Source organism: Typopeltis vanoorti, chromosome 2 (genome assembly GCF_054136105.1).
Source record: "Typopeltis vanoorti isolate ZY-2024b chromosome 2, IOZ_Tvanoo_1.0, whole genome shotgun sequence".
In the NCBI taxonomy this organism is placed as follows: domain Eukaryota; kingdom Metazoa; phylum Arthropoda; class Arachnida; order Uropygi; family Thelyphonidae; genus Typopeltis; species Typopeltis vanoorti.
The window spans coordinates 42443386-42470438 of NC_143550.1; the positions used below are offsets into that span (position 1 = coordinate 42443386).

The 27053-nt window shown below is 36.9% G+C and overlaps 1 protein-coding gene across 1 annotated transcript in view; it reads right to left on the reverse strand.

The window, feature by feature from the left end:
- Window positions 1-27053, reverse strand: part of LOC150108966 ((E3-independent) E2 ubiquitin-conjugating enzyme UBE2O-like) — a 360964-nt gene that overhangs the window by 161977 nt on the left and 171934 nt on the right. Inside the window, exon 15 of the mRNA XM_090411140.1 lies at window positions 2254-2939. Within this exon, the coding sequence (XP_090267266.1) occupies window positions 2254-2939 (686 nt within the window). The remainder of the gene's footprint in view (window positions 1-2253; window positions 2940-27053) is intronic.

Genomic DNA, 27053 nt, shown 5'->3' on the forward strand with positions numbered 1-27053 from the left:
AGCCTACAATATGGCATTCTATCACAATACCTCTTTCAAAAACTTCATCAGTTTCTTTCTTGCAGGCATTTCATTGGAAACAGCTGCACTGACTTGGGAGCATCACATTCTTCAAATTTATACTGGCTATAAACAAGTGACTCATTGCATGGCACGATGCACCTTGCTCATGGGAGTGTCCATTGACTTCTTTTCGAGCAGTGTATGTTTCATTGTATTCAATTATATGGTTAAGATATAAAAGGTAAATGATGCAAATGTTTAAAAAGAAGTTAAGGACTGATTTTTTTTTAAATTTAGTTTTGCTGAAAGAGTATTTTAATTAGATAAAACATAAGACTTCAGGCATGTAAATAATGATTAAGGTGATGCAAATAATCAGAACTCTATGAATATTAAGTACATATTCAATGTTCAAATGATATCAATCTGTAACGTGAAATGAATCTGAATTGGGATACTAGCATTAGTTCATATTGTTAATATTTTCCAAATGATAGAAAAATAGTTTCTAAATTAACAGCTTGTTTGGCAGAATTATTACTAATAACAAGTATGATATATTTTATAAATTAAAGTAATAGGATCACAGCTTTTTAACTTACAGATGCAAAAACTCACAAAAAATGTAGTAGCTGACAGAGCAAGTGATCTGATCTGTGTGCGTGCGTAAGCAAGGGTTAAAGGATTGGCACATACATATTTCTTGAAAGCTGGAGATTATAGTTGTTTTGGGAAACACTGCAAAATGTGAGATACTGAGACAAGGATATTTCAATGTTACTCAGAAATAGAATCCACATCAGTGACAGTATGAAAATCTCACATAATTGTGATTTATTTGTGTTTTTTAAAGTATCATAAATAGTAAGAATAAATTTCATAAATAAGTTTTAAAGTTAAATTTTATTATATGAAAAATCGTTTTTTTTTTTTAAAGGAAACATTTGTTCACATTTATTAATGCAATTGTATGGCACAGCATCTACAGAACTGCTGCATGGTTAAGCAGTAACAAAACAAAGGAAACCGAAACTTACTTAATATTGTAATTTTAAGGGAGTTAGCTATTAATGCATAATTTCCAGGAGAATGATTTATTCTGCCCTAATATCAGGAGTAACAAAGAAGAAACAGTGTGTGTGTGTGTGTGTGTGTGTTACACACACTGCTTGGAAAGAAGTCAATGGACACCCCCACCCCCCATGGGCAAAGTTTACTGTGTCATGTAACAAGTCATGTGTTCAAAGCCAGTATAAATTGGAGCAATATGATGCTCCCAAATTAGTTCAAGTCTGGGTGAAATGTCTATGAGAAGGGAATTGCCAGAGTTTGAAAAAGCATTGTGATACGATGCCATGTTGCAGGCCTAACTGTTCAGCAAATTGTTGACAAACTGGGCCATCCCAAGTAAACAATCAGTAATATCATACCAAGATGGAACCGCAGTGAATCAACTGCAAGTGCTACCTGCAGTGGATGACCCAATGCTCACCAATCGTGGCTGTACAGTACTATGAAGGATAATATGTAAAAACCACCATTTGTTGGCCAACATGTCGAATGCAGAGTTCTGGGCACTGACTGGAACACAGATCTGAACAAAAATATATAGAACCAAGGCTCTCAATATAAGCTCCACATTATCCAAACTAACATGCAGAATCATCTTCAGTGGTGCAAAGTGCTTGTCCAGTTGGATGTGGAAGCTTGAAGGCTCTGTGGAGACCAGTGAAGTGGGGTGACATTCATGTCCACAATTCAATGCTTTCTACTTTGTGACATTTCTACAGAACTGACCATTGTCTCTTTCATCAAGACAATGCACTCTGTCATAAGGCTACTGATGTAGTGCAATTTGTGAACATGAACGTCACAACACTTAACTGGTCTCCACAGATACCCTGATCTCAACCCTATTGAACAGCTGTGAGATGAACTGGAGCGTGCGGTGAGGTCAAGGGATGTCTGCTCCACAACAGTCCAGAACCTCAATACATGCCTACATGAAGAATGGTTCAAAATTCCCATTGATCGCTATTGTATGCTTGTGGAATTTATGCCCTGTAGGAATGCTGTAGTCATCATAGTGAAAGGAGGTTCTACATCTTATTAAGTTGGGTGCCATGACTGTTTGTTCCTCACACTGGTATCCATTGACTTCTATTTGTAGTAGTTTTTCTATGCCACACATCATTATAACATGTACTTCATATAAATTTAAACTTAAAATTATACAATTTAAAATCATACCTTGACCAGCAGTGCTCATAATATCCATTTCATCCTCTTTCTCAAGTCCCTCCTCCTCTGCCAATGGTAGAACAGCATCTTTAGTTTCAACAGTCAGAGGTTGTTCAGTTTGACTAGATGTTTCTAACTCAGCTGGTTTGATACAGGTCTCACTTTCTGCATCCAACAAAGCACTATTCACAGATGTAACTGACATGCCAAACCTTAATTCCACATCTTCATGTGCTTTAAGTAATCGAGTTTTAAGAATAGCACAAAGTTGTTGACATACATTTCTTGGTTCAATATTACCAGCTGAAGGTGGTCCTGTGGGTGAGATTACTGAACTTGATGTCTTAATTACCTCATGTCCATTTGTTACACTATTAGTAGTTTGTATTTCGTTGGATGAATTAGGGCAAGCATCTAAGTTACAATCTCCTAATTTGTTTTGATCTAATACATTTACTGTTACATCATTGACAATTAAATCGTCCATTATAATGGGGTTCTTGATGTCTTCAGAAAATGATTTTTCACTTGTCTCAGATGTATTTAATTCACCAACTCCAGCAGAAAAAAGCCTAGAAATTTGATCAGCCATATGCTGTACACTATTTACTCTTCCTCGCTGGCGTAATCGTTCCACTAATGACTGCAGATGTCGTTCATGGAAGTATGCAGTACCCAGCAACTGATCCAGAACTCTGAAAATGATTATTAGTATTAGATTCTAAGAGACTGACATTAGTGAAGGAAAATAAATAATTAAACATTTCTCAAAATTGAACTTTTCTCAATAGAGATAATAACTCAATACTGAGAGAATTAAAATGGATGTGGAATCACCTACCTACTGATTAAACAGCAACCATAAATGCTGGGTGTCGAGTTGTTATGAATTATGACTGAAGCAACTAAGACTATGAGGCCAATGTATTATTGGCTGAGTAGTTAGTGTGTTTGTCTCCAGCCAAGAGGCTGCAGATGCAAATCCTGCCAATGGCATGGATGTTTGTGATTGTCCTGTTAACTGTTTACCATATGTATTGCTGTAAACCTGTGTCTTGGTGCAATATGACCTTTGATGTCTTTGCATCATAAAAAACAATGTACTAAATTACATGTGTTCTTCTGGCCAGATTTTCTGTTTTGAGGAATGAAAAACACAGGTTGACAGGAGGATAACCCTTGCTTCTGTGAGACCAGCTAAATGACTGGAAAGCCCATATAGAGGGTTTTTATGTCCTAGATGGGATCCGAACTCAGATCTTACACAAAAATTTAAATTCAAACATCTATGAATCACTTGCTGAACCATCATGCATTTTTTATTTGTATTGGTGAAAGAAAGCAGATAGGCCAACAGGTTCATAGTTACAATTTCAGAGTGAATATAGAAGTTATATTCCCGTGGCTTATAGCATCCATATTTTAAAATTAATATTGGCAAAAAAAAACCATAGGAAAGTAAAATAATATATTATTTACTATTGTGTACTTTGTGATAGATACAATAAACAAATATAAATATACTTAAATATAAATATACTTAAATATAAAGAGCCAACAGGCTTCATTTTGGCGATATAAACATTAAATTAAGGGGATATAAGATCCCACATTGTTTTAAAACTGAATAAGAAACTCAAGGATTGGAATCAGAGAGTTTCATGCCGAATATAGTATAAAAAACTATAAAAGTATCGGCAAATACTAATGTGAGCTGAATGCAAGTAGTCTTAGAATGTATTACAAACACGGGCAACTCATTGCAAAGGTGGAGAAAGTTCTGATCGCTAATCTTGGTATTTTCGTTATGGTCTAGCTACTCACTGATGAAGCCTCAAAAAGGGCTGAAACCGGTCTGGGTAGTGACCTCCCTACCATAATGTAATAACAGCATACATTTCCTAGGAAATGTGTTTTTACATTATGAAAAATACCAAGATTAGCGATCAGAACTTTCCCCACCTTTGCAATGAGTTGCCCGTGTTTGTACTACGTTCTAGGACTACTTGCATTCAGCTCACACTAGTATTCGCCGATACTTTTATAGTTTTTTATACTATATTCGGCATGAAATTCTCCGATTCCAATCCTCGAGTTTCTTATTCGGTTTTAAAACAATGTGGGATCTTATATCCCCTTAATTTAACAAATATAAAGAGGTATTAACTAGAAGATTTCTATTTAATCTCAAGTTGAATGAATTTTTTTAATTCATTCAACATGCAACAGACGTTAAATTTTGTAATAAAGTGTAATAATAAATAAAGGTTGAAGTAATGCAGAAGTCATATATTTATATATCTCATTTATATAGTCATATATCTTATAGTATAATCAAGTGAATAAAACTTTCAACAGCTGGCTCTAATCCAGAGTATTTTAGTAATAAGGTATGACACTTTTTGGCTACTTGTATACAGGAAACATATGACTTCTGCATTACTTCAACCTTGGTATCTCTTCTGGGTGTCACTGATGAGACCTCAATAAAAGTTGAAACCTGTTTAGGTAGTGGCCCTTCCCTCAATGCATAGTACTATACATGTCAGTAAAGAAATGTACCTTGCATTATGGGATACTAAGGCAACTGATGGGAAGTCTTTAGCCTCTATATACAAGTAGTCTAGTTGTGAAGTCACTTAACATGCAAAATTTGTTTGCTTACACCTGGATAAAGGATGAAACCAAGAATATAATTTCTTGGCATCTTTAACTTATAGTACAACCAAGTGAAAAATCTTTCAACAACCAGCTCTGATCTAGAATATTTTAATAATAAGTTGTTACACCTTTTTATTACTTGTATATGGAAAATACATCACTTCTGCTTGTGAAAATACATTACTTCAGCCTTGGTATCACTTCTGGGTCTTGCTCCCGCTGAGAGATACAGATATATTTCAATCCACGCAAAAATGAGTTATTTCCTTTCATCCACTAAAGACTAATTACCTTTCGGTTAGACTGAACTAACTGAAAGGTGGTTCAGTCTAACTTGTAAAACAAAGAATCAAAAAAAATCCAAAACAAGAGATTTTGATTTTTTTATTCATGTGTGTGCATCACCTGCATATTATGGCCTTAATGGATATTGTCTTCTTTATATCTGTACTCCTATTTAGCAATATCTTTAAGGCTTAATTTTAATTGATTTGAATTTGGGAGATTTTTTAAAAATAAATTTTCTCATATAATCTTCTTGAATGACAGACTATATATGGTGGTGATGTGGTCAAATATCAGACTGGGGACTTGGAGAATTAAACTTGTGTTTATGATTCCCACAAAAGGTTGTACTGAAGAAGTGGAAGAATTTTTCAAGACATAAGAGACTGCTGCTGACACAAACAAAAAAAGTTGGTCCTTGTTAGAAATCTAATCAGCAGAGTAAGAAATGACTGCCAGATATATAGCAAGATTTTGGAAAAATTTGGATAAAAGAGCAAAAGCTAGTCACAATCGTATCTGCTGTATTTCTCTTCAGGCCACTGACTAGTCATTACTAACACCATGTTCCTTTCCTTCATGCTTACACAGTGATCAGAATACATTATGCAAACAACTACCATGTTAGAGTTTGGTTTATATTAAACTTTAGTTTTATATTAAATATAAACTATTTAATAAATATAAATATAAAATATTTTATATATAAAAATATAAAATATTTAATATTTAGTTTATATTAAACTTTAGTTTAATATAAACCAAAGTTTTACTCTAACATGGTAGTTGTTTCCATAATTTGCATAATGTAACACCATGTTCCAACATCAAGATGTTCACATATTCACATGAAGAGAAGACACAGAAAATAACTATGATATTGTTGATAACAAAATTTTTACACTTATTTAAGGCACAGGATTATACAGAGGATATGAAACGGGAAATCATCACCATTTATTTTGATGTTATACTTTAATGGAATAACAGCAGCACAGAGAAATAATTAAATAACAGATTTGTTTCAATAATTCATCTTAGTGAGAGAGACATCCTCATGAATACAATTTTTAAAATGATTGTAACACACAAACACAATAAGTGGAAGAACTGAGATTAGAATAAATTAAGAGTGAAGTCCTATGAGGGGCACCCTCTGCAGGTACTGTTGGCTAGCCATATTTATAAGATCAGGCTGGTTTTTTAAGTCTGCTACAGATTCTAAAAAGAGTCTCTCAAGTTTGTATTTGCTGCAATGGCGCATGGTGGTTTCCTTCCATCTGATTCTATGTAAGGTATCTACCAAGGCATGGTCTGCTAGACCTGACTGACAATAGTTGTGGTGACAGATGTATTTTTTGTGTTCTTTTAGGTGGATCTTTCAGTCTGAACATAATATGATAAGTTGCAAAAACAAGGAATCTTGTAAACACCTGAAATAGAGAGGGGCAGGAGAGTGGATTCTCAGAAGAACAGAGAAGGAAAACCAGTTTCAAATGAGGTTCGAAAACAGTGTGGAGATTATATTCGTTTAAAGTTCTGGCTATTTTTTTCCTGAAGTGCCCCAGATATAGGAAATAATAATGGCATTACTATAGTTTTTATATTGAGAGGGACGTGAGGAGGTGGAAGGGGCAGATAATCTGTAGATTTGTTTTTGACATTATAACCAATGGACAGGAAGATTTAGTGAATGAAGGCAAATTCCACTATAAGGGAAGCTTGGGTGGAACATCGGTAGGAGGCTCTTAAAAATGTTATACAAATGTTAGTAGCCACCATGCATACAAGATCAGAGATACCATGTCCCACACTAGACTAAGCACACTGACTCTGTCTTTGGAAATGGCTGTGATGATAGATTCACCACTATACATTCTTCTTGTAGCTGTAGTTGGAACTGTTTCATTATTGAAACACTGCAAATTTTTTTTCAGATAACAGATGGTTTTTAATCTTTTTAAATTCTTTAGTAGCAGCATTTTCAAAGGAGGTGTACAGAACAAAATAGGCCGCAGCTCTAGATTAAGGATTTCCAAAAGCTCTTCTAATAATGTGGTGATGGCAGTGTTGATTTTAACTAACTTTATCTGAGTGCTGCCAATGTGGTCTCATGGGCAAGCCAAAGCTACTTGTTCAAATGAAAAAATTCTTAAAACTGACCTCAGGAACTTTTTTTTTTTTTTTTTTTTGCTACAACGTCTATAAAATATATAAATACTGCACACAACCTGCTGTGAAAGATCACAGCAAACAATTCCCATTCTGTATAATTAAGGTATACCAGAAAAAAAAAATACACTGGCTTTTGTGTGTGTGTGAAAAAAAACCTAAGGATGGACACCATTTATTAAGATTACAACTGCAAATTGAGACGAATTATCTTGTGGCAATTTGTATAGCTGATTATTTCAAGTAGAAAGCAGGTACACATTGAAATTTGAGAATCACACCCAAAGGAGTCACATGGTAGCACTTAACAGAATAAAAGGCAAAAGGCTACGATAAGCAAATTGTGTTTGCAGGACACTCTTTCGTGAAGGAATAAAGTTGTGAACCGGGATGTTTTGTAATGTCTCGAACACATTATCTAGATCAGTGTTTCTCAACACACAAAGTTATACTAAATAAATCTGCTACAAGTCTGCAAGATTCTCTGACTAAATTGAATAGCTGTTGTAATAGATATGGTATGAAGGTCAGCAATAAAAAGACAAAGACAATGAAAATAGGCAGAATCATAGAAAATGTCAACCGTGTTGTGAATGGAGAACCTGTGGAACAAGTAAAACAGTTCAGCTACTTAGGTGCGATTTTTACTGAAGATGGTAAATTAAATATAGAAATAGACAACAGAATCAACAGGACTGTTTAAGGGTCAAAGCTGTATAACTGAGAGGAGACCTCCACACAGCCTTTAAAGGAATGCGGAGAACCGACCAGGGCTTCTGACCTAGTGTCCGATCCTCACCTTCTCGTGGTGCACCCTGTTGGGTATCTCCTTGGATACTGAATGAACAAGGATGGGCTGGCAATTTGGGATTTAGCCGACCAAATTGTGTTCTTATTGGTTAAACCAAAATAAAAAAATGATGGTACAACATGACAGAATTTCGTGCTGGCTGGGGCGTCGCCTGGTTAAACAAGGCACCCGTTGTTTTTGCCAGGGAACCAGGGCAAATAGCGAAAAGTCAGCTTCTGGAACAAATCTGAAAACAAACCCCAACTCAACATCACCAGAGTTAAAGATCGGTACTATCAACGTAAGAAGCCTGAACGCAAAGAAATGGAGTTAGATAAGTACCAGATCGACATAATAGGGGTGACTGAAACAAAAAAGACCAAAACTGGTGAGATCTTTCTGAGCAATAAACACAAAATGTTATATTCAGGCAATGACAATCAAGGAAAAGAAGGAGTAGCCATAGTATTCAACACAAAATACGAGGCTAATCTTCTTGAATGGCAGTCAGTCTCAAGTAGAGTAATGTGGGCAAATATGAGAATGGGGAACTGGACAACGAGACTTATTTGTGCCTATGGTCCCACAGAAGGTTCTACTAAGGTAGAAGTCGATGAGTTTTTTTGAGGCTTTAGAAAAAGCAACTGACACAATGAAAAATTAGTCCTTGTTGGGGATCTAAATAGCAGAGTAGGAAATGATTGTGAGACATACAAAAATATTTTGGGAAAATTTGGAGAAAAGAGCAAAGCTAATAATAATGGCAAATATCTGTTGGATTTCTGCTCAGGACATGGACTGGTTATTACTAACACCATGTTCCAACATTTAAAATGTTCACAAATTCACATGGAGAGAAGAGTCTAGGAATAAGAAAAGTCTCATTGACTATGTTATTGTTGATAGTGATGTTTTCTCCCTGGTGCAGGACACCAGAGTGTACAGAGGATTTGAAATTGGAAGTGATCGCTATTTAGTCTTGAGCAGGATAAAAATGAATTCATCATCATCATCATCAAATTCCTGCCATGTACCCTCAAGGGGTGTACAGGATATGACAGTACTACATGAAAAAATTACATCATTACTAACTTCCTATCTACAATTTTCCTCCAAATCAGTCTGTTACTTGTCAAGACTCCAACATTATCAGATCTTATATTTCTATCGTCTAAGGCACTTTGTACCGTATCAATCCACCTATATCTTGGTCTTCCTCTGGGTCGTTTTCCTGCCAACCTGGCAGAGAACACTTGTTTTGCTAATCTTTCCTCTCCCATTCTATTTAAGTGACCATACCATCTGAGATTAGCTCTGCTAACGCATTCCTGGATGCTGACAATGTCAAGTTCTTTCCTAATATCCTCATTTTTAATATGATATTGCCATTGATGCCATCTGTTCACGCCTCTAATCTTTCTCAGGACTCTCATATCTGCGGTCTCTAGTCTTTGGTCAAGTGTTTTACTTCTGACCCAGCTCTCAGATCCATAAGTTAAAATTGGTTTGAACACAGTCTTGTATACAGCTAATTTAGTGTTCCGACTAATTTCTTTCTTATTCCATATGAATTTATTCAATTGACTTCCCACGATACCAGCTTTGCTGATTCTGTTGTCTATTTCTATATTTAGTTTACCATCTTCAGTAAAAATTGTGCCTAAGTAGCTGAAATGTTTTACTTGTTCCACAGGTTCTCCATTCACAACACAGTTGACATTTTCAATGATTCTGCCTATTTTCATTGTCTTTGTCTTTTTATTGCTGACCTTCATACCATATCTATTACAACAGCTATTCAATTTAGTCAGAAAATCTTGCAGACTTGTAGCGGATTTATTTAGAAGTATAACATCATCCGCATAAAGCAAAGAGCTGACATTAACATCTCCAATTTTGATATCAGGTTTAATACCACATTCCTTCATAATGTGATCCATATAGATAATGAATAACAGAGGGGATAATGTACATCCTTGTCTCACACCAGATTTAACATTAAACCATCTTCCTGTACTTGCTTCAATTCTAACTGCTGACTCACAACTCAAATAAAGACTAAGTATTGCTTGATATAATGCCCCATTGACACCATATAACTGCAGCGTATTGAATAGCTTCTCTCTTGGCACCTTGTCATATGCCTTTTCCAAATCGACAAAACTTAAATACAGATCTTTGTTATATTCCCATGCTTTCTCGACTATTTGTCGTAAAGTGAAGATCTGATCCTGACAGCCTCTATTTGGCCTGAATCCAGCTTGTTCTTCACCAAGCTTTTCTTCCACAATTCTTCTCAACCGTTTCTCAAGTATACTTGCATAGATCTTGCCAGGAACACTCAGTAGGGAAATACCTCTGTAATTCTCACATTCAGTTTTATTTCCCTTTTTATATATGGGTACTATGAGAGCTCTACTCCAATCATCGGGAATTCGTCCCTCTGTCCAGGCTTTCTGAACTATGCAGTGCAGCCACTGTAAGACTCTTATACCACCATACTTCAGCATTTCTGGTCGAATATCATCTACTCCTGCTGCCTTTCCACATTTCAAGCCTTTGATGGCTTTTTCTACTTCAAGTATGGATATGTATTCCTGACTGCATGCCTGGTCAGTGTTTTTTATCACTGTGCTGTCATCACTGCTTGTTTCATTTAGCAGTTTTTCAAAGTAATTACTCCATACTTCAAGGATATCTTTTTCTCCTGTTTTCATTTCACCTTTATCATCTCTAATTCCTTTTACAGCACTCTTTCCTCCATTCCTAAGCTTCTTCAACAACCTCCAGAATATTTTGCCACCTTCTTGATATTTATTTTCTATATTCTTGCCAAAGTCCTCCCATGACTTTTGTTTAGCTAGTTTTATACACTGTTTAGCTTTCTTACATTTGTCTCTGTATTCTGTAAGAGTAAAAGCTGACTTATTTGCCAGGAACTTTTGATATGCTTTCTTCTTTTCCTTCACTGCCTCTTTAACTTCCTGTGTCCACCAGGGAGTTCTGATTTTTTTATCTTTGCACACAACCTCACCACATGCCTCTCTGGCAGAATCAATCAATGTTTCCTTCAGAGTTTGCCACTGAATCTCCAAAGTTTGATTCCTGTTCTCAAACTCTTTCATTTTCTTTTCAATAATATTTCTGTATTTTAGTCCACAGTTTACATCTGAGAGCCGCTCAACTTTTATTCGCTTTAAAACCTTCTTACATGTTATTCGCTTCAATATGAAATTCAATTTTATCCTGCTCAAGACTAAATAGTGATCACTTCCAATTTCAAATCCTCTGTACACTCTGGTGTCCTGCACCAGGGAGAAAACATCACTATCAACAATAACATAGTCAATGAGACTTTTCTTATTCCTAGCCTCTTCTCTCCATGTGAATTTGTGCACATTTTTATGTTGGAACATGGTGTTAGTAATAACCAGTCCATGTCCTGAGCAGAAATCCACAGATATTTGCCATTATTATTAGCTTTGCTCTTTTCTCCAAATTTTCCCAAAATATTTTTGTATGTCTCACAATCATTTCCTACTCTACTATTTAGATCCCCAACAAGGACCAACTTTTCCTTTTTCATTGTGTCAGTTGCTTTTTCTAAAGCCTCAAAAAATTCCTCCACTTCTACCTTAGTAGAACCTTCTGTGGGACCATAGGCACAAATAAGTCTCATTGTCCAGTTCCCCATTCTCATATTTGCCCACATTACTCTACTTGAGACTGACTGCCATTCAAGAAGATTAGCCTCGTATTTTGTGTTGAATACTATGGCTACTCCTTCTTTTCCTTGATTGATGAATTTGAAATGAATTTCATATTGAAAAGAATAACATGTAAGAAAGTTTTAAAGCGGATAAAAGTTGAGCAGCTCTCAGATGTGAACTGTAGACTAAAATACACAAAGATTATTGAAGAAAAAATGAAAGAGTTTGAGAACAGGAATCAAACCTTGGAGATTCAGTGGCAAACTCTGAAGAAAACATTGATTGATTCTGCCAGAGAGGCATGTGGTGAAGTTGTCTGTAAGGATAAAAAAATCAGAACTCCCTGGTGAACACAGGAAGTTAAAGAGGCAGTAAAGGAAAAGAAGAAAGCATATCAAAAGTTCCTGGCAAATAAGTCAGCTTGTGCTCTTAGAGAATACAGAGACCAATGTAAGAAAGCTGAACAGTGTGTAAAACTAGCTAAACAAAAGTCATGGGAGGACATTGGCAAGAATATAGAAAATAAATATCAAGAAGGTGGCAAAATATTCTGGAGGTTGTTGAAGCTTAGGAATGGAGGAAAGAGTGCTGTAAAAGGAGTCAGAGACGATAAAGGTGACATGAAAACAGGAGAAAAAGATATCCTTGAAGTATGGAATAATTACTTTGAAAACCTGCTAAATGAAACAAGCAGTGATGACAGCACAGTGGTAAAAAAACACTGACCAGGCATGCAGTCAGGAATACATATCCATACTTGAAGTAGAAAAAGCCATCAAAGGCTTGAAATGTGGAAAGGCAGCAGGAGTAGATGATATTCGACCAGAAATGCTGAAGTATGGTGGTATAAGAGTCTTACAGTGGCTGCACTGCATAGTTCAGAAAGCCTGGACAGAGGGACGAATTCTCGATGATTGGAGTAGAGCTGTCATAGTACCCATATATAAAAAGGGAAATAAAACTGCATGTGAGAATTAAAGAGGTATTTCCCTATTGAGTATTCCTGGCAAGATCTATGCAAGTATACTTGAGAAATGGTTGAGAAGAATTGTGGAAGAAAAGCTTGGTGAAGAACAAGCTGGATTCAGGCCAAACAGAGGCTGTCAGGATCAGATCTTCACTTTACGACAAATAGTCGAGAAAGCATGGGAATATAACAAAGATCTGTATTTAAGTTTTGTCGATTTGGAAAAGGCATATGACAGGGTGCCAAGAGTGAAGCTATTCAATACGCTGCAGTTATATGGTGTCAATGGGGCATTATATCAAACAATACTTAGTTTTTATTTGAGTTGTAAGTCAGCAGTTAGAATTGAAGGAAGTACAGGAGATGGTTTAATGTTAAATCTGGTGTGAGACAAGGATGTACATTATCCCCTCTGTTATTCATTATCTATATGGATCACATTATGAAGGAAAGTGGTATTAAACATGATATCAAAATTGGAGATGTTAATGTCAGCTCTTTGCTTTATGCAGACGATGTTATATGTCTAAATAAATCTGCCACAAGTCTGCAAGATTCTCTGACTAAATTGAATAGCTGTCCCCCCCCCCCACCCCCCCCCCCCCCCACCCCCCCCCCCCCCCACCCCCCCCCCCCCCCACCCCCCCCCCCCCCCACCCCCCCCCCCCCCCACCCCCCCCCCCCCCCACCCCCCCCCCCCCCCACCCCCCCCCCCCCCCACCCCCCCCCCCCCCCACCCCCCCCCCCCCCCACCCCCCCCCCCCCCCACCCCCCCCCCCCCCCACCCCCCCCCCCCCCCACCCCCCCCCCCCCCCACCCCCCCCCCCCCCCACCCCCCCCCCCCCCCACCCCCCCCCCCCCCCACCCCCCCCCCCCCCCACCCCCCCCCCCCCCCACCCCCCCCCCCCCCCACCCCCCCCCCCCCCCACCCCCCCCCCCCCCCACCCCCCCCCCCCCCCACCCCCCCCCCCCCCCACCCCCCCCCCCCCCCACCCCCCCCCCCCCCCACCCCCCCCCCCCCCCACCCCCCCCCCCCCCCACCCCCCCCCCCCCCCACCCCCCCCCCCCCCCACCCCCCATTTAACTTCCTGTGTCCACCAGGGAGTTCTGATTTTTTTATCTTTGCACACAACCTCACCACATGCCTCTCTGGCAGAATCAATCAATGTTTCCTTCAGAGTTTGCCACTGAATCTCCAAAGTTTGATTCCTGTTCTCAAACTCTTTCATTTTCTTTTCAATAATATTTCTGTATTTTAGTCCACAGTTTACATCTGAGAGCCGCTCAACTTTTATTCGCTTTAAAACCTTCTTACATGTTATTCGCTTCAATATGAAATTCAATTTTATCCTGCTCAAGACTAAATAGTGATCACTTCCAATTTCAAATCCTCTGTACACTCTGGTGTCCTGCACCAGGGAGAAAACATCACTATCAACAATAACATAGTCAATGAGACTTTTCTTATTCCTAGCCTCTTCTCTCCATGTGAATTTGTGCACATTTTTATGTTGGAACATGGTGTTAGTAATAACCAGTCCATGTCCTGAGCAGAAATCCACAGATATTTGCCATTATTATTAGCTTTGCTCTTTTCTCCAAATTTTCCCAAAATATTTTTGTATGTCTCACAATCATTTCCTACTCTACTATTTAGATCCCCAACAAGGACCAACTTTTCCTTTTTCATTGTGTCAGTTGCTTTTTCTAAAGCCTCAAAAAATTCCTCCACTTCTACCTTAGTAGAACCTTCTGTGGGACCATAGGCACAAATAAGTCTCATTGTCCAGTTCCCCATTCTCATATTTGCCCACATTACTCTACTTGAGACTGACTGCCATTCAAGAAGATTAGCCTCGTATTTTGTGTTGAATACTATGGCTACTCCTTCTTTTCCTTGATTGATGAATTTGAAATGAATTTCATATTGAAAAGAATAACATGTAAGAAAGTTTTAAAGCGGATAAAAGTTGAGCAGCTCTCAGATGTGAACTGTAGACTAAAATACACAAAGATTATTGAAGAAAAAATGAAAGAGTTTGAGAACAGGAATCAAACCTTGGAGATTCAGTGGCAAACTCTGAAGAAAACATTGATTGATTCTGCCAGAGAGGCATGTGGTGAAGTTGTCTGTAAGGATAAAAAAATCAGAACTCCCTGGTGAACACAGGAAGTTAAAGAGGCAGTAAAGGAAAAGAAGAAAGCATATCAAAAGTTCCTGGCAAATAAGTCAGCTTGTGCTCTTAGAGAATACAGAGACCAATGTAAGAAAGCTGAACAGTGTGTAAAACTAGCTAAACAAAAGTCATGGGAGGACATTGGCAAGAATATAGAAAATAAATATCAAGAAGGTGGCAAAATATTCTGGAGGTTGTTGAAGCTTAGGAATGGAGGAAAGAGTGCTGTAAAAGGAGTCAGAGACGATAAAGGTGACATGAAAACAGGAGAAAAAGATATCCTTGAAGTATGGAATAATTACTTTGAAAACCTGCTAAATGAAACAAGCAGTGATGACAGCACAGTGGTAAAAAACACTGACCAGGCATGCAGTCAGGAATACATATCCATACTTGAAGTAGAAAAAGCCATCAAAGGCTTGAAATGTGGAAAGGCAGCAGGAGTAGATGATATTCGACCAGAAATGCTGAAGTATGGTGGTATAAGAGTCTTACAGTGGCTGCACTGCATAGTTCAGAAAGCCTGGACAGAGGGACGAATTCTCGATGATTGGAGTAGAGCTGTCATAGTACCCATATATAAAAAGGGAAATAAAACTGCATGTGAGAATTAAAGAGGTATTTCCCTATTGAGTATTCCTGGCAAGATCTATGCAAGTATACTTGAGAAATGGTTGAGAAGAATTGTGGAAGAAAAGCTTGGTGAAGAACAAGCTGGATTCAGGCCAAACAGAGGCTGTCAGGATCAGATCTTCACTTTACGACAAATAGTCGAGAAAGCATGGGAATATAACAAAGATCTGTATTTAAGTTTTGTCGATTTGGAAAAGGCATATGACAGGGTGCCAAGAGTGAAGCTATTCAATACGCTGCAGTTATATGGTGTCAATGGGGCATTATATCAAACAATACTTAGTTTTTATTTGAGTTGTAAGTCAGCAGTTAGAATTGAAGGAAGTACAGGAGATGGTTTAATGTTAAATCTGGTGTGAGACAAGGATGTACATTATCCCCTCTGTTATTCATTATCTATATGGATCACATTATGAAGGAAAGTGGTATTAAACATGATATCAAAATTGGAGATGTTAATGTCAGCTCTTTGCTTTATGCAGACGATGTTATATGTCTAAATAAATCTGCCACAAGTCTGCAAGATTCTCTGACTAAATTGAATAGCTGTTGTAATAGATATGGTATGAAGGTCAGCAATTAAAAGACAAAGACAATGAAAATAGGCAGAAACATTGAAAATGTCAACTGTGTTGTGAATGGAGAACCTGTGGAACAAGTAAAACATTTCAGCTATTTAGGCACGATTTTTACTGAAGATGATAAATTCAATATAGAAATAGACAACAGAATCAGCAAAGCTGGTATGGTAGGAAGTCAATTGAATAAATTCATATGGAATAAGAGAGAAATTAGTCAGAACACTAAATTAGCTGTATACAAGACAGTGTTCAAACCAGTTTTAACTTATGGATCTGAGAGCTGGGTCAGAAGTAAAACACTTGACCAAAGACTAGAGACCACAGATATGAGAGTCCTGAGAAAGATTATAGGCATGAACAGATGGCATCAATTTCAATATCATATTAAAAACGAGGATATTAGGAAAGAACTTGACATTGTCAGCATCCAGGAATGCGTTAGCAGAGCTAATCTCAGGTGGTATGGTCACTTAAACAGAATGGGTGAGGAAAGATTAGCAAAACAAGTGTTCTCTGCCAAGTTGGCAGGAAAACGACCCAGAGGAAGACCAAGATATAGGTGGATTGATACAGTACAAAGTGCTTTAGACGATAGAAATATAAGATCTGATAATGTTGGAGTCTTGACAAGTAACAGACTGATTTGGAGGAAAATTGTAGAGAGGAAGTTAGTAATGATGTAATTTTTTTCATGTAGTACTATCATATCCTGTACACCCCTTGAGGGTACATGGCAGGAATTTGATGATGATGACAACAGAATCAGCAAAGCTGGTATGGTAGGAAGTCAATTGAATAAATTCATATAGAATATGAGAGAAATTAGTCGGAACACTAAATTAGCTGTATACATGACAGTGTTCAAACCAGTTTTAACTTATGGATCTGAGACCTGGTTTAGATGTAAAACACTTGACCAAAGACTAGAGACCGCAGATATGAGAGTCCTGAGAAAGATTAGAGGCGTGAACAGATGGCATCAATGGCAATACCATATTAAAAATGAGGATATTGGGAAAGGACTCGACATTGTCAGCATCCGGGAATGTGTTAGCAGAGCTAATCTCAGATAGTATGGTCACTTAAACAGAATGGGTGAGGAAAGATTAGCAAAGCAATTGTTCTCTGCCAGGTTGGCAAGAAAACGACCCAGAGGAAGACCAAGATATAGGTGAATTGATACAGTACAAAGTGCCTTAGATGATAGAAATATAAGATCTGATAATGTTGGAGTCTTGACAAGTAACAGACTGATTTGGAGGAAAATTGTAGATATGAAGTTAGTAATGATATAATTTTCTCATGTAGTACTATCATATCCTGTACACCCCTTAAGGGTACATGGCAGGAATTTGATGATGGTGTTTCTCAACCTGTGGTCAGTGATGATGGGACAGGTGGTCCGCAGGCAGACTTAATTAAATAAATATATTTTTTTAAATTATCCAAACAAAACAAATTAAAATTAAATAAGTAAGTAAAAATTATTGAAATCAAATTGAGCCTTCAAAAATCCAACAAATAGCGTCAGAATGGTCAAAGGCAGAAGCAATAAAACTATATTGTTTTTCACTTCACCCCTCTTTTATTATTCGTCATTCTGCCACTAAATTTGTAGCTGCAGAATGATGAATAACAAAAGAGGGATAAAGTGAAAAACAATAGTTTTATTGCTTCCACCTTCCCTTGTTGTTTTGTCAGAATTGAAGTGAACATGTTTTATCCACATTTCAACCAATTGCTTGTTGTGTATTGATTTTTATTATTGTAGGTTTCCTTCAACCAAGTCTCAGTATATCTTCAGAAGTACTAAGTCATACTTGAACAAAGTGTGTCGTGAGTTAACCCCAGCATTGATATATTTTTTGGAAACGTTTATTTAATAATGGAAAAGTGGCTTAGAACTAGGACTTTGAAAAGAAGAGCAAATGAAACAGGTAATGCTAACCCTAATTGTAACACACGTGTTGTAATGGCCAGTAAATCTGATACTATTAAAGTAGAAGAAACAAGCAGTTCAAAGAAAAAATACAGTAGAAAATATAGCAGTTCATATTTGGAATTCGGGTTTACTTGGTGTGGAGATGAAAGTGAACAGAAACCTCGATGTGTTTTGTCTTATGAAGTGTTGTCGAACGAGTGCATGAAACTTGCGAAACTCTGACAACATCAGGCAATAACAATCAAGGAAAAGAAGGAGTAGCCACAGTATTCAACACAAAATACGAGGCTAATCTTCTTGAATGGCAATCAGTCTCAAGTAGAGTAATGTGGGCAAATATGAGAATGGGGAACTGGACAATGAGACTTATTTGTGCCTATGGTCCCACAGAAGGTTCTACTAAGGTAGAAGTGGAGGAATTTTTTGAGGCTTTAGAAAAAGCAACTGACACAATGAAAAAGGAAAAGTTGGTCCTTGTTGGGGATCTAAATAGTAGAGTAGGAAATGATTGTGAGACATACAAAAATATTTTGGGAAAATTTGGAGAAAAGAGCAAAGCTAATAATAATGGCAAATATCTGTTGGATTTCTGCTCAGGACATGGACTGGTTATTACTAACACCATGTTCCAACATAAAAATGTGCACAAATTCACATGGAGAGAAGAGGCTAGGAATAAGAAAAGTCTCATTGACTATGTTATTGTTGATAGTGATGTTTTCTCCCTGGTGCAGAACACCAGAGTGTACAGAGGATTTGAAATTGGAAGTGATCACTATTTAGTCTTGAGCAGGATAAAATTGAATTTCATATTGAAAAGAATAACATGTAAGAAAGTTTTAAAGCGAATAAAAGTTGAGCAGCTCTCAGATGTAAACTGTAGACTAAAATACAGAAATATTATTGAAAAGAAAATGAAAGAGTTTGAGAACAGGAATCAAACCTTGGAGATTCAGTGGCAAACTCTGAAGGAAACATTGATTGATTCTGCCAGAGAGGCATGTGGTGAGGTTGTGTGCAAAGATAAAAAAATCAGAACTCCCTGGTGGACACAGGAAGTTAAAGAGGCAGTGAAGGAAAAGAAGAAAGCATATCAAAAGTTCCTGGCAAATAAGTCAGCTTTTACTCTTACAGAATACAGAGACAAATGTAAGAAAGCTAAACAGTGTGTAAAACTAGCTAAACAAAAGTCATGGGAGGACTTTGGCAAGAATATAGAAAATAAATATCAAGAAGGTGGCAAAATATTCTGGAGGTTGTTGAAGAAGCTTAGGAATGGAGGAAAGAGTGCTGTAAAAGGAATTAGAGATGATAAAGGTGAAATGAAAACAGGAGAAAAAGATATCCTTGAAGTATGGAGTAATTACTTTGAAAAACTGCTAAATGAAACAAGCAGTGATGACAGCACAGTGATAAAAAACACTGACCAGGCATGCAGTCAGGAATACATATCCATACTTGAAGTAGAAAAAGCCATCAAAGGCTTGAAATGTGGAAAGGCAGCAGGAGTAGATGATATTCGACCAGAAATGCTGAAGTATGGTGGTATAAGAGTCTTACAGTGGCTGCACTGCATAGTTCAGAAAGCCTGGACAGAGGGACGAATTCCCGATGATTGGAGTAGAGCTCTCATAGTACCCATATATAAAAAGGGAAATAAAACTGAATGTGAGAATTACAGAGGTATTTCCCTACTGAGTGTTCCTGGCAAGATCTATGCAAGTATACTTGAGAAACGGTTGAGAAGAATTGTGGAAGAAAAGCTTGGTGAAGAACAAGCTGGATTCAGGCCAAATAGAGGCTGTCAGGATCAGATCTTCACTTTACGACAAATAGTCGAGAAAGCATGGGAATATAACAAAGATCTGTATTTAAGTTTTGTCGATTTGGAAAAGGCATATGACAAGGTGCCAAGAGAGAAGCTATTCAATACGCTGCAGTTATATGGTGTCAATGGGGCATTATATCAAGCAATACTTAGTCTTTATTTGAGTTGTGAGTCAGCAGTTAGAATTGAAGGAAGTACAGGAAGATGGTTTAATGTTAAATCTGGTGTGAGACAAGGATGTACATTATCCCCTCTGTTATTCATTATCTATATGGATCACATTATGAAGGAATGTGGTATTAAACCTGATATCAAAATTGGAGATGTTAATGTCAGCTCTTTGCTTTATGCGGATGATGTTATACTTCTAAATAAATCCGCTACAAGTCTGCAAGATTCTCTGACTAAATTGAATAGCTGTTGTAATAGATATGGTATGAAGGTTAGCAATAAAAAGACAAAGATAATGAAAATAGGCAGAATCATTGAAAATGTCAACTGTGTTGTGAATGGAGAACCTGTGGAACAAGTAAAACATTTCAGCTACTTAGGCACAATTTTTACTGAAGATGGTAAACTAAATATAGAAATAGACAACAGAATCAGCAAAGCTGGTATCGTGGGAAGTCAATTGAATAAATTCATATGGAATAAGAAAGAAATTAGTCGGAACACTAAATTAGCTGTATACAAGACTGTGTTCAAACCAATTTTAACTTATGGATCTGAGAGCTGGGTCAGAAGTAAAACACTTGACCAAAGACTAGAGACCGCAGATATGAGAGTCCTGAGAAAGATTAGAGGCGTGAACAGATGGCATCCATGGCAATATCATATTAAAAATGAGGATATTAGGAAAGAACTTGACATTGTCAGCACCCAGGAATGTGTTAGCAGAGCTAATCTCAGATGGTATGGTCACTTAAATAGAATGGGACAGGAAAGATTAGCAAAACAAGTGTTCTCTTCCAGGTTGGCAGGAAAACGACCCAGAGGAAGACCAAGATATAGGTGGATTGATACGGTACAAAGTGCCTTAGACGATAGAAATATAAGATCTGATAACGTTGGAGTCTTGACAAGTAACAGACTGATTTGGAGGAAAATTGTTGATGGGAAGTTAGTAATGATGTAATTTTTTCATGTAGTACTGTCATATCCTGTACACCCCTTGAGGGTACATGGCAGGAATTTGATGATGATGATGACATTGTGATGTGAAAAATAAGCCGATTGAATTTTTTTTGCGACGCTTAGGGATATTAAATCATGGGAAAGATATAATTTCAGCCATGGATTCCATTAATAGCAAAGCACTGGAAGCATCCTATCTCTTAAGTTTGCACATAGCGAAAACAGGAAACCTCATTCTATTGGGGGAAATTTACTACTTCCAGCTATAAAAGATGTGGTAAAAACTATGTTTGGTAATAAGTTACTAAAAGATGTCGATTTGATTCCTCTTTCAAATGACACTGTCAGTCACAGTATTAATGATATGGCAGGTGATGTAGAATCTCAGTTAATTGAAAGAGTTAAGAAAAGCCCTTATTATGCGTTACAAATGATGCGCAGCTAATATGCTACATAAGGTATGCGCATGATAACAACATTCATGACGATATTCTGTTTTGTAGAACTTTGTCATCCTGAACAACTGGAGAAGAAATATTTCACTCTCTCAATAATTACATAATACACAAAGGGATCCAGTGGGGAAAATGTATAGTGTAAATCTGTTCAGATGGAGCTCGTGCACTTACAGGCAGGCATAGTGGGGTTGTTTCTAAGGTCAAAGAAGTAGCTCTGGATATGAATTGGGTGCATTGTTTCATACATAGGGAAGCGTCAGCCTCCAAAGGAATGCCACCAGAATTTAAAACTGTGCTATAAAACGCCTGTCAAACTAGTTAATTTTATTAAAGCTCGACTGTTAAATAACAGGTTATTTTCAGTACTCTGTGATGAAATGGGCACTGAATATACACAACTTTTGCTTCATTCTGAAATTCGCTGGCTTTCGAGGGGCAAAGTACTAACAAGGTTATTTCAATTAAGGCACGAAGTTTTATTATTTACAAATTAAATTATGTAAAAGAACGTAATTCTGATTTTGCATCACTCCTTGTCGATGAAGCATGGTTATCAACACTATCCTATCTTTCAGACATTTTTTCGAAATAAAATGAACTAAATCTCTCCCTTCAGGGAAATTTTTTTAACTGTTCTTGATGCCTATGACAAAATAAAGGCATTCGAGAAAAAACTGGTTTTATGGATTAATTATGTACAAGACAGACAATTTGCACCTTTTCCAACAATGGAATCCTTTTTAGTGGAATATGATATTTTTGTTCATTCTGAGTTTGTGACCACCTCAAAAATCTGAAACGGAATTTTGAAACATATTTTCCGAATAACTTTTATAAGAAATTTTTGTGGGTTTGCGATCCATTTCAGGCTTGCAGTCACGAGAACGACCTTTCGTTTTCGAAAAAGGAACAGTTAATTGAGCTTTCAAGTGACAGTGGGCTTAAAATCCAATTTCGTGATCTTGGTTTTGCTTGATTTTGGATCTCATCTTCAGTGAGAAGTGAATTTCCAGAATTATCTGAAGAAGCATTGAAAATCGTCCTGCAATTTTCTACAACCTATCTTTGTGAAAAAGGATTTTCATCACTCCTTCGAATAAAAACAAAATATAGAAATCATCTTAATGTGTGTGCCGATCTTCAACTGAAGTTGACCAATATTGAGCCAGATATCCAGCAACTCTGGAAGGGCCGAGAAGGTCAACCATCTCATTAAAAGTAAGTAGTAACATAATTATATCATCTTATTTATTTGTTTAATAAAAATTAAAACTTTGTTCAATGACGCTACACTTTTAATCGTTTACTTCCAATTTAATTAATTATGTTGCCATATCTTTCAAAACATGCTTTTAGATTTATTATGTTATAAATGTTTTTCCAAAATGTTGGCAATTCCTACGTAGGTTTTTTTAAAAAAAATTACGAAAAGTCAAAACAACGTTTAGGGAAATAAATTAAAAACACTGTTTATTTTTGAAGTAAAACTTTAATTCCAACATTCTAAAATGTTATTTTTCTGTTCGCAAAATCGTCAATCACATTGTTAGAGTCTATTTCATCACTCAGTTGCTGTTTTATAGAGAGTAAGGCAAGATTTCATAAACGCCAAAAAAAGGTGCTGCCAGGGGTGGATCTCTCCCCCCCCCCAGCTATGCCTCTGTAACTTAGTGGTCCACAGAATTGTTTTAGGCATTTTACTGGTCCTTGGGCTTAGAAAGGTTGAGAAATGCTGATCTAGATGATTTCATGCAAATAAGAATTACTGGAAAGGGTGAAGAAAGCTACAGAATTACTAATATTGCCATAGAGTTTGGAATTTCACATAGCATTGTATGAATCCTCTGAACAGCGTTTCAAACCAATGGAATGTGTTCCAGACATTTGTTAAGAGGCCACCCTCACTACCATGAAGACCGATTTTTGGTTATAACAGAAAAATGTAATCAACACACCACAGCAGGTCAACTTGCAAGTAGGCTCTATTCAAGCACAAGTATGCAGATATCTTGACAAACTATGGCAAGAAGTCAATGACAAGCTGGTCTATATCTCGAAGGCCTATAGTCTGCATCCTTTTATCTGCAACTCATTATAGAGCACATTTTCAGTGGTGTTGTACCCATAAAAATTGGATAAGACACCGATGGGCTAATGTACTCTTTGCAGATGAGTTATTTTAGTCTTTCCTCCAATTCTAGATGACACTTGATCTGGAGTGAAAGTAGTACTATTTACCATTGCAAGAATGTTCTTGAAAGGGGTAGATATGATGGTGTTGGGTTAATGGTGTGGAGAAGCATTATGCTCAATGAATGCACCAAGCTACAGGTGCTGGACTAAAAGGGACCATTGTTACACCCTGATAACTTAAGAATGTGAAAATTTCAGTTATCATGATGTAACAAAAGAAGAAATAAAAACCCTGTATAGATAACCAAGTAAGCAAGCTTGTTCCTAAGCAGATATTGTTAAGAGCCTTTGAAAGTAATGAATACAAAAAAATAAAAGGAAAGAAAAACATGCTTGCATCCAACTGAAAATTATAGCTGAAATTGTTTGTGGAACTAAATAAAAATAAAAAAAACGGAAGGGAATTTTATTACAGTTGTGATATGATAAAATAAAAAGTAAAGCAAAGAAGATTAGTCATAGGATTTTGTATGCGAGAGGCTAGTTTTTATACTTGAAATAAGAGATTAAAGATTCGAATTAATTCTTACAAAATTTTGGAAAGGGGATTAATTTAGTATAGATAACAAAGAGGTTAGCTTAAACAAAAACCAAAGCTCAAGGTCATAATTCCCGAATTGAGACTTCGTCACGTGTCAGTCGCATGCACACAGACCGCACGATGTTTTGGCAGAAAAACGCCACTCTAATTGGTCAGTGAAATCGACTCCAGTAAGGGGTGGGGGAGAAAAGAAATTGAAAGAGGTGCCGGTAAGGGTCATCGTATAAAAGGGTTAGGAACCCACCCCTGGGGCTTTTTTTTCTCGGTTTTTCTTCACGAATCTTCGTATAGGTCTCACGCGGCTTTCCTGTGTGACGGGTTAGGAGTTTTCTCCATCCGACACAATAAGGAAACAAATTCTGCAGGATTTCGATTCAGTGTTCCTATTGTAAGAAATGAGGGATGCCGTTTAGTTAAAAAGAGAGAAGATAATGTCAGTGTGTTTCATCGTCCAGTGATCATAATGAGAGAAAGAAAATTCTATAAAGAAGTCAGTGCCCACGTGGTGAATTTCACAGCCATAGAATAGATGATCGTATGTATGTCCTTGATTGAAGAATGTAAGGTAAAGATTGTGTAAGCCATCTTAGCGCCAAAGAACTTAGGAGTGATAAGTTATAAAAGAGTTTGTCCTAAGAAGGTAAAAATCAGAAAAAGGTAGAGATCAGTGTAGAAGACCCAAGTCAAAAGATACTGAAAATCTCGTGTCAATTCAAATCATATGTAACTGTAGTCATTGTTCAATTACTGAACAGTTGAAAGGATTAATGAGAATTATACTAGGACTTTAGTACATGTCAAACTAGAATAAAAATGAGCTTGTTATTATTAATTAATATGTAATTCATGTGCCTAGAGATTTATGCATGTACATTGTATTTTAATTAAGAGAGTTTTAAAGGTCAAAAGTGTGTATTGGCTCAGCGAAAGGATAATTTTAATCCATATTGTCTTAGTGAGAAAATTAGAATAACTGATTATTTATGTCCTAGAAAATACAGAATTATAGTGTGATCAAACCAGCAAGGGGTTAGACAAAGGATCAGCTAGTTCTAGGATTATACATGTTTGTATGTATAGAATGTTATGGCAATATGATCACAATTTTCATGTAGGATCTTAACCTAATACTTGTGTTTAGCTAGTGAAAATTTGTATTATATATTCTTAGTATTGAATTGAGTTTTATTTGATAAAGAATGAATTGTACCATGTTTAAGAGTTCAATAAACTTTTGTTCATTGAAAATACAGTTGTCTGAGATTGCCGCTCAATGCACCACTTGTAACAATGTACGAACTTAATCACGTGTGTGTGTGTGGGGGGGGGGATTTGTTAAGTTACGAGATAAACGTCATGACTGCATATTACTTTCACACTCAGACATATTTTGGTAATTGCTCCTTGTTTTTGAATTTTATAACTTAAAATAAATGTCCTGAAAGGCGCAGTATAAAATAAATATTTAGGAACACTAAGGGGAGAAGAAGCTTGAATATTTGTATTTGGGTGATATCTCATATATAAATAAGATTTGGATAAAGACAAGTAGAGTTTAGGATAGTTGAAAGCCTAATAATCGTAAATTGGAACACAACACCATGACTTGTGAACATTATTGCAACGAAGTTCTTCCTATGTCATGTTCTATTGTTCTGTGGTGCTGTATGCAAAGAATTCATTTTTATGGATGACAATGCAACACTAATTTGCACACGAGCAACAGAGATACTTCTGGAGACCGAGGCTATTAATTGAATCGAGTGGCCAGCATGCTCCCCAGATCTCAACCCCTGTAGAACAATAGGACGATGAATTGCTGCTTGAAATTCCCCTCCAGAAAATGAACAAGGGATTATCCTTGCTCTGAAGGAGGAGTGGGCCAGTTCTAAAGAACTCCTGAATCACTTGCTGCTAAGTGTGGTACAATATTGTAAGAGCTGCATCATAGTCCAGGGTGAACATCCAAACTGAAATGTCTGCATGGTTTTCTGTAAGCACTATATTAATTCCCTGACTACATCCTTAGGAAATTTGTAACTTTTGCCATAAAGATATTGCAATTTAATTTGTATGAAATTTATAACACATTCTTTTGTGTAATATAATTGATTAGTATGCTGGCAATAAATTTATGTCCACATTCAGCTGTAGTCATGAAAATTTTTTCATATAGTAAAAATGTAGTCAGTCATTAGCTTTGGGAGAACATTGTAGTTCTCTGCAAATATGATCTCCATAGCATTTTCAAACCTGTGATTCAGCTACCTTCATCTGTTCTCCTAAAGATCAACTTTATCCTCTTGCACACCTAGAATGTATAATGTTCTTTGTGCATGTAGTTTAGCCTACTTTGGACAGACAGGTAGATCAATTAACATCAGCTTTGATGAACACAAAAATTACATCCATGATCACCTGTATGGTAAGTCAGGATTGGCAGACCATGCTCTGCATACTTTATGTAGGATTAGATGGAAGAAGTCATCAATATTACACCGAAATCATTATAAATCTGAGAGACTATCAGTGAAATTTGTGAATCGGCTAATGCTAATTCTAGAAATCAGCATCAGCTATGAAGTACTTCTCTCAATCTCAAGAAGTATAGGTGCATTAATTGCCAAAGATCTAGAAGACAGCCATTTTGAGACCTGATAGCCTGACTAATCCAAATTAACTTTATGGTTATCTGGCCCACACAAGTGCAATGCAAGGACATTAGTTGTTTCAGTTA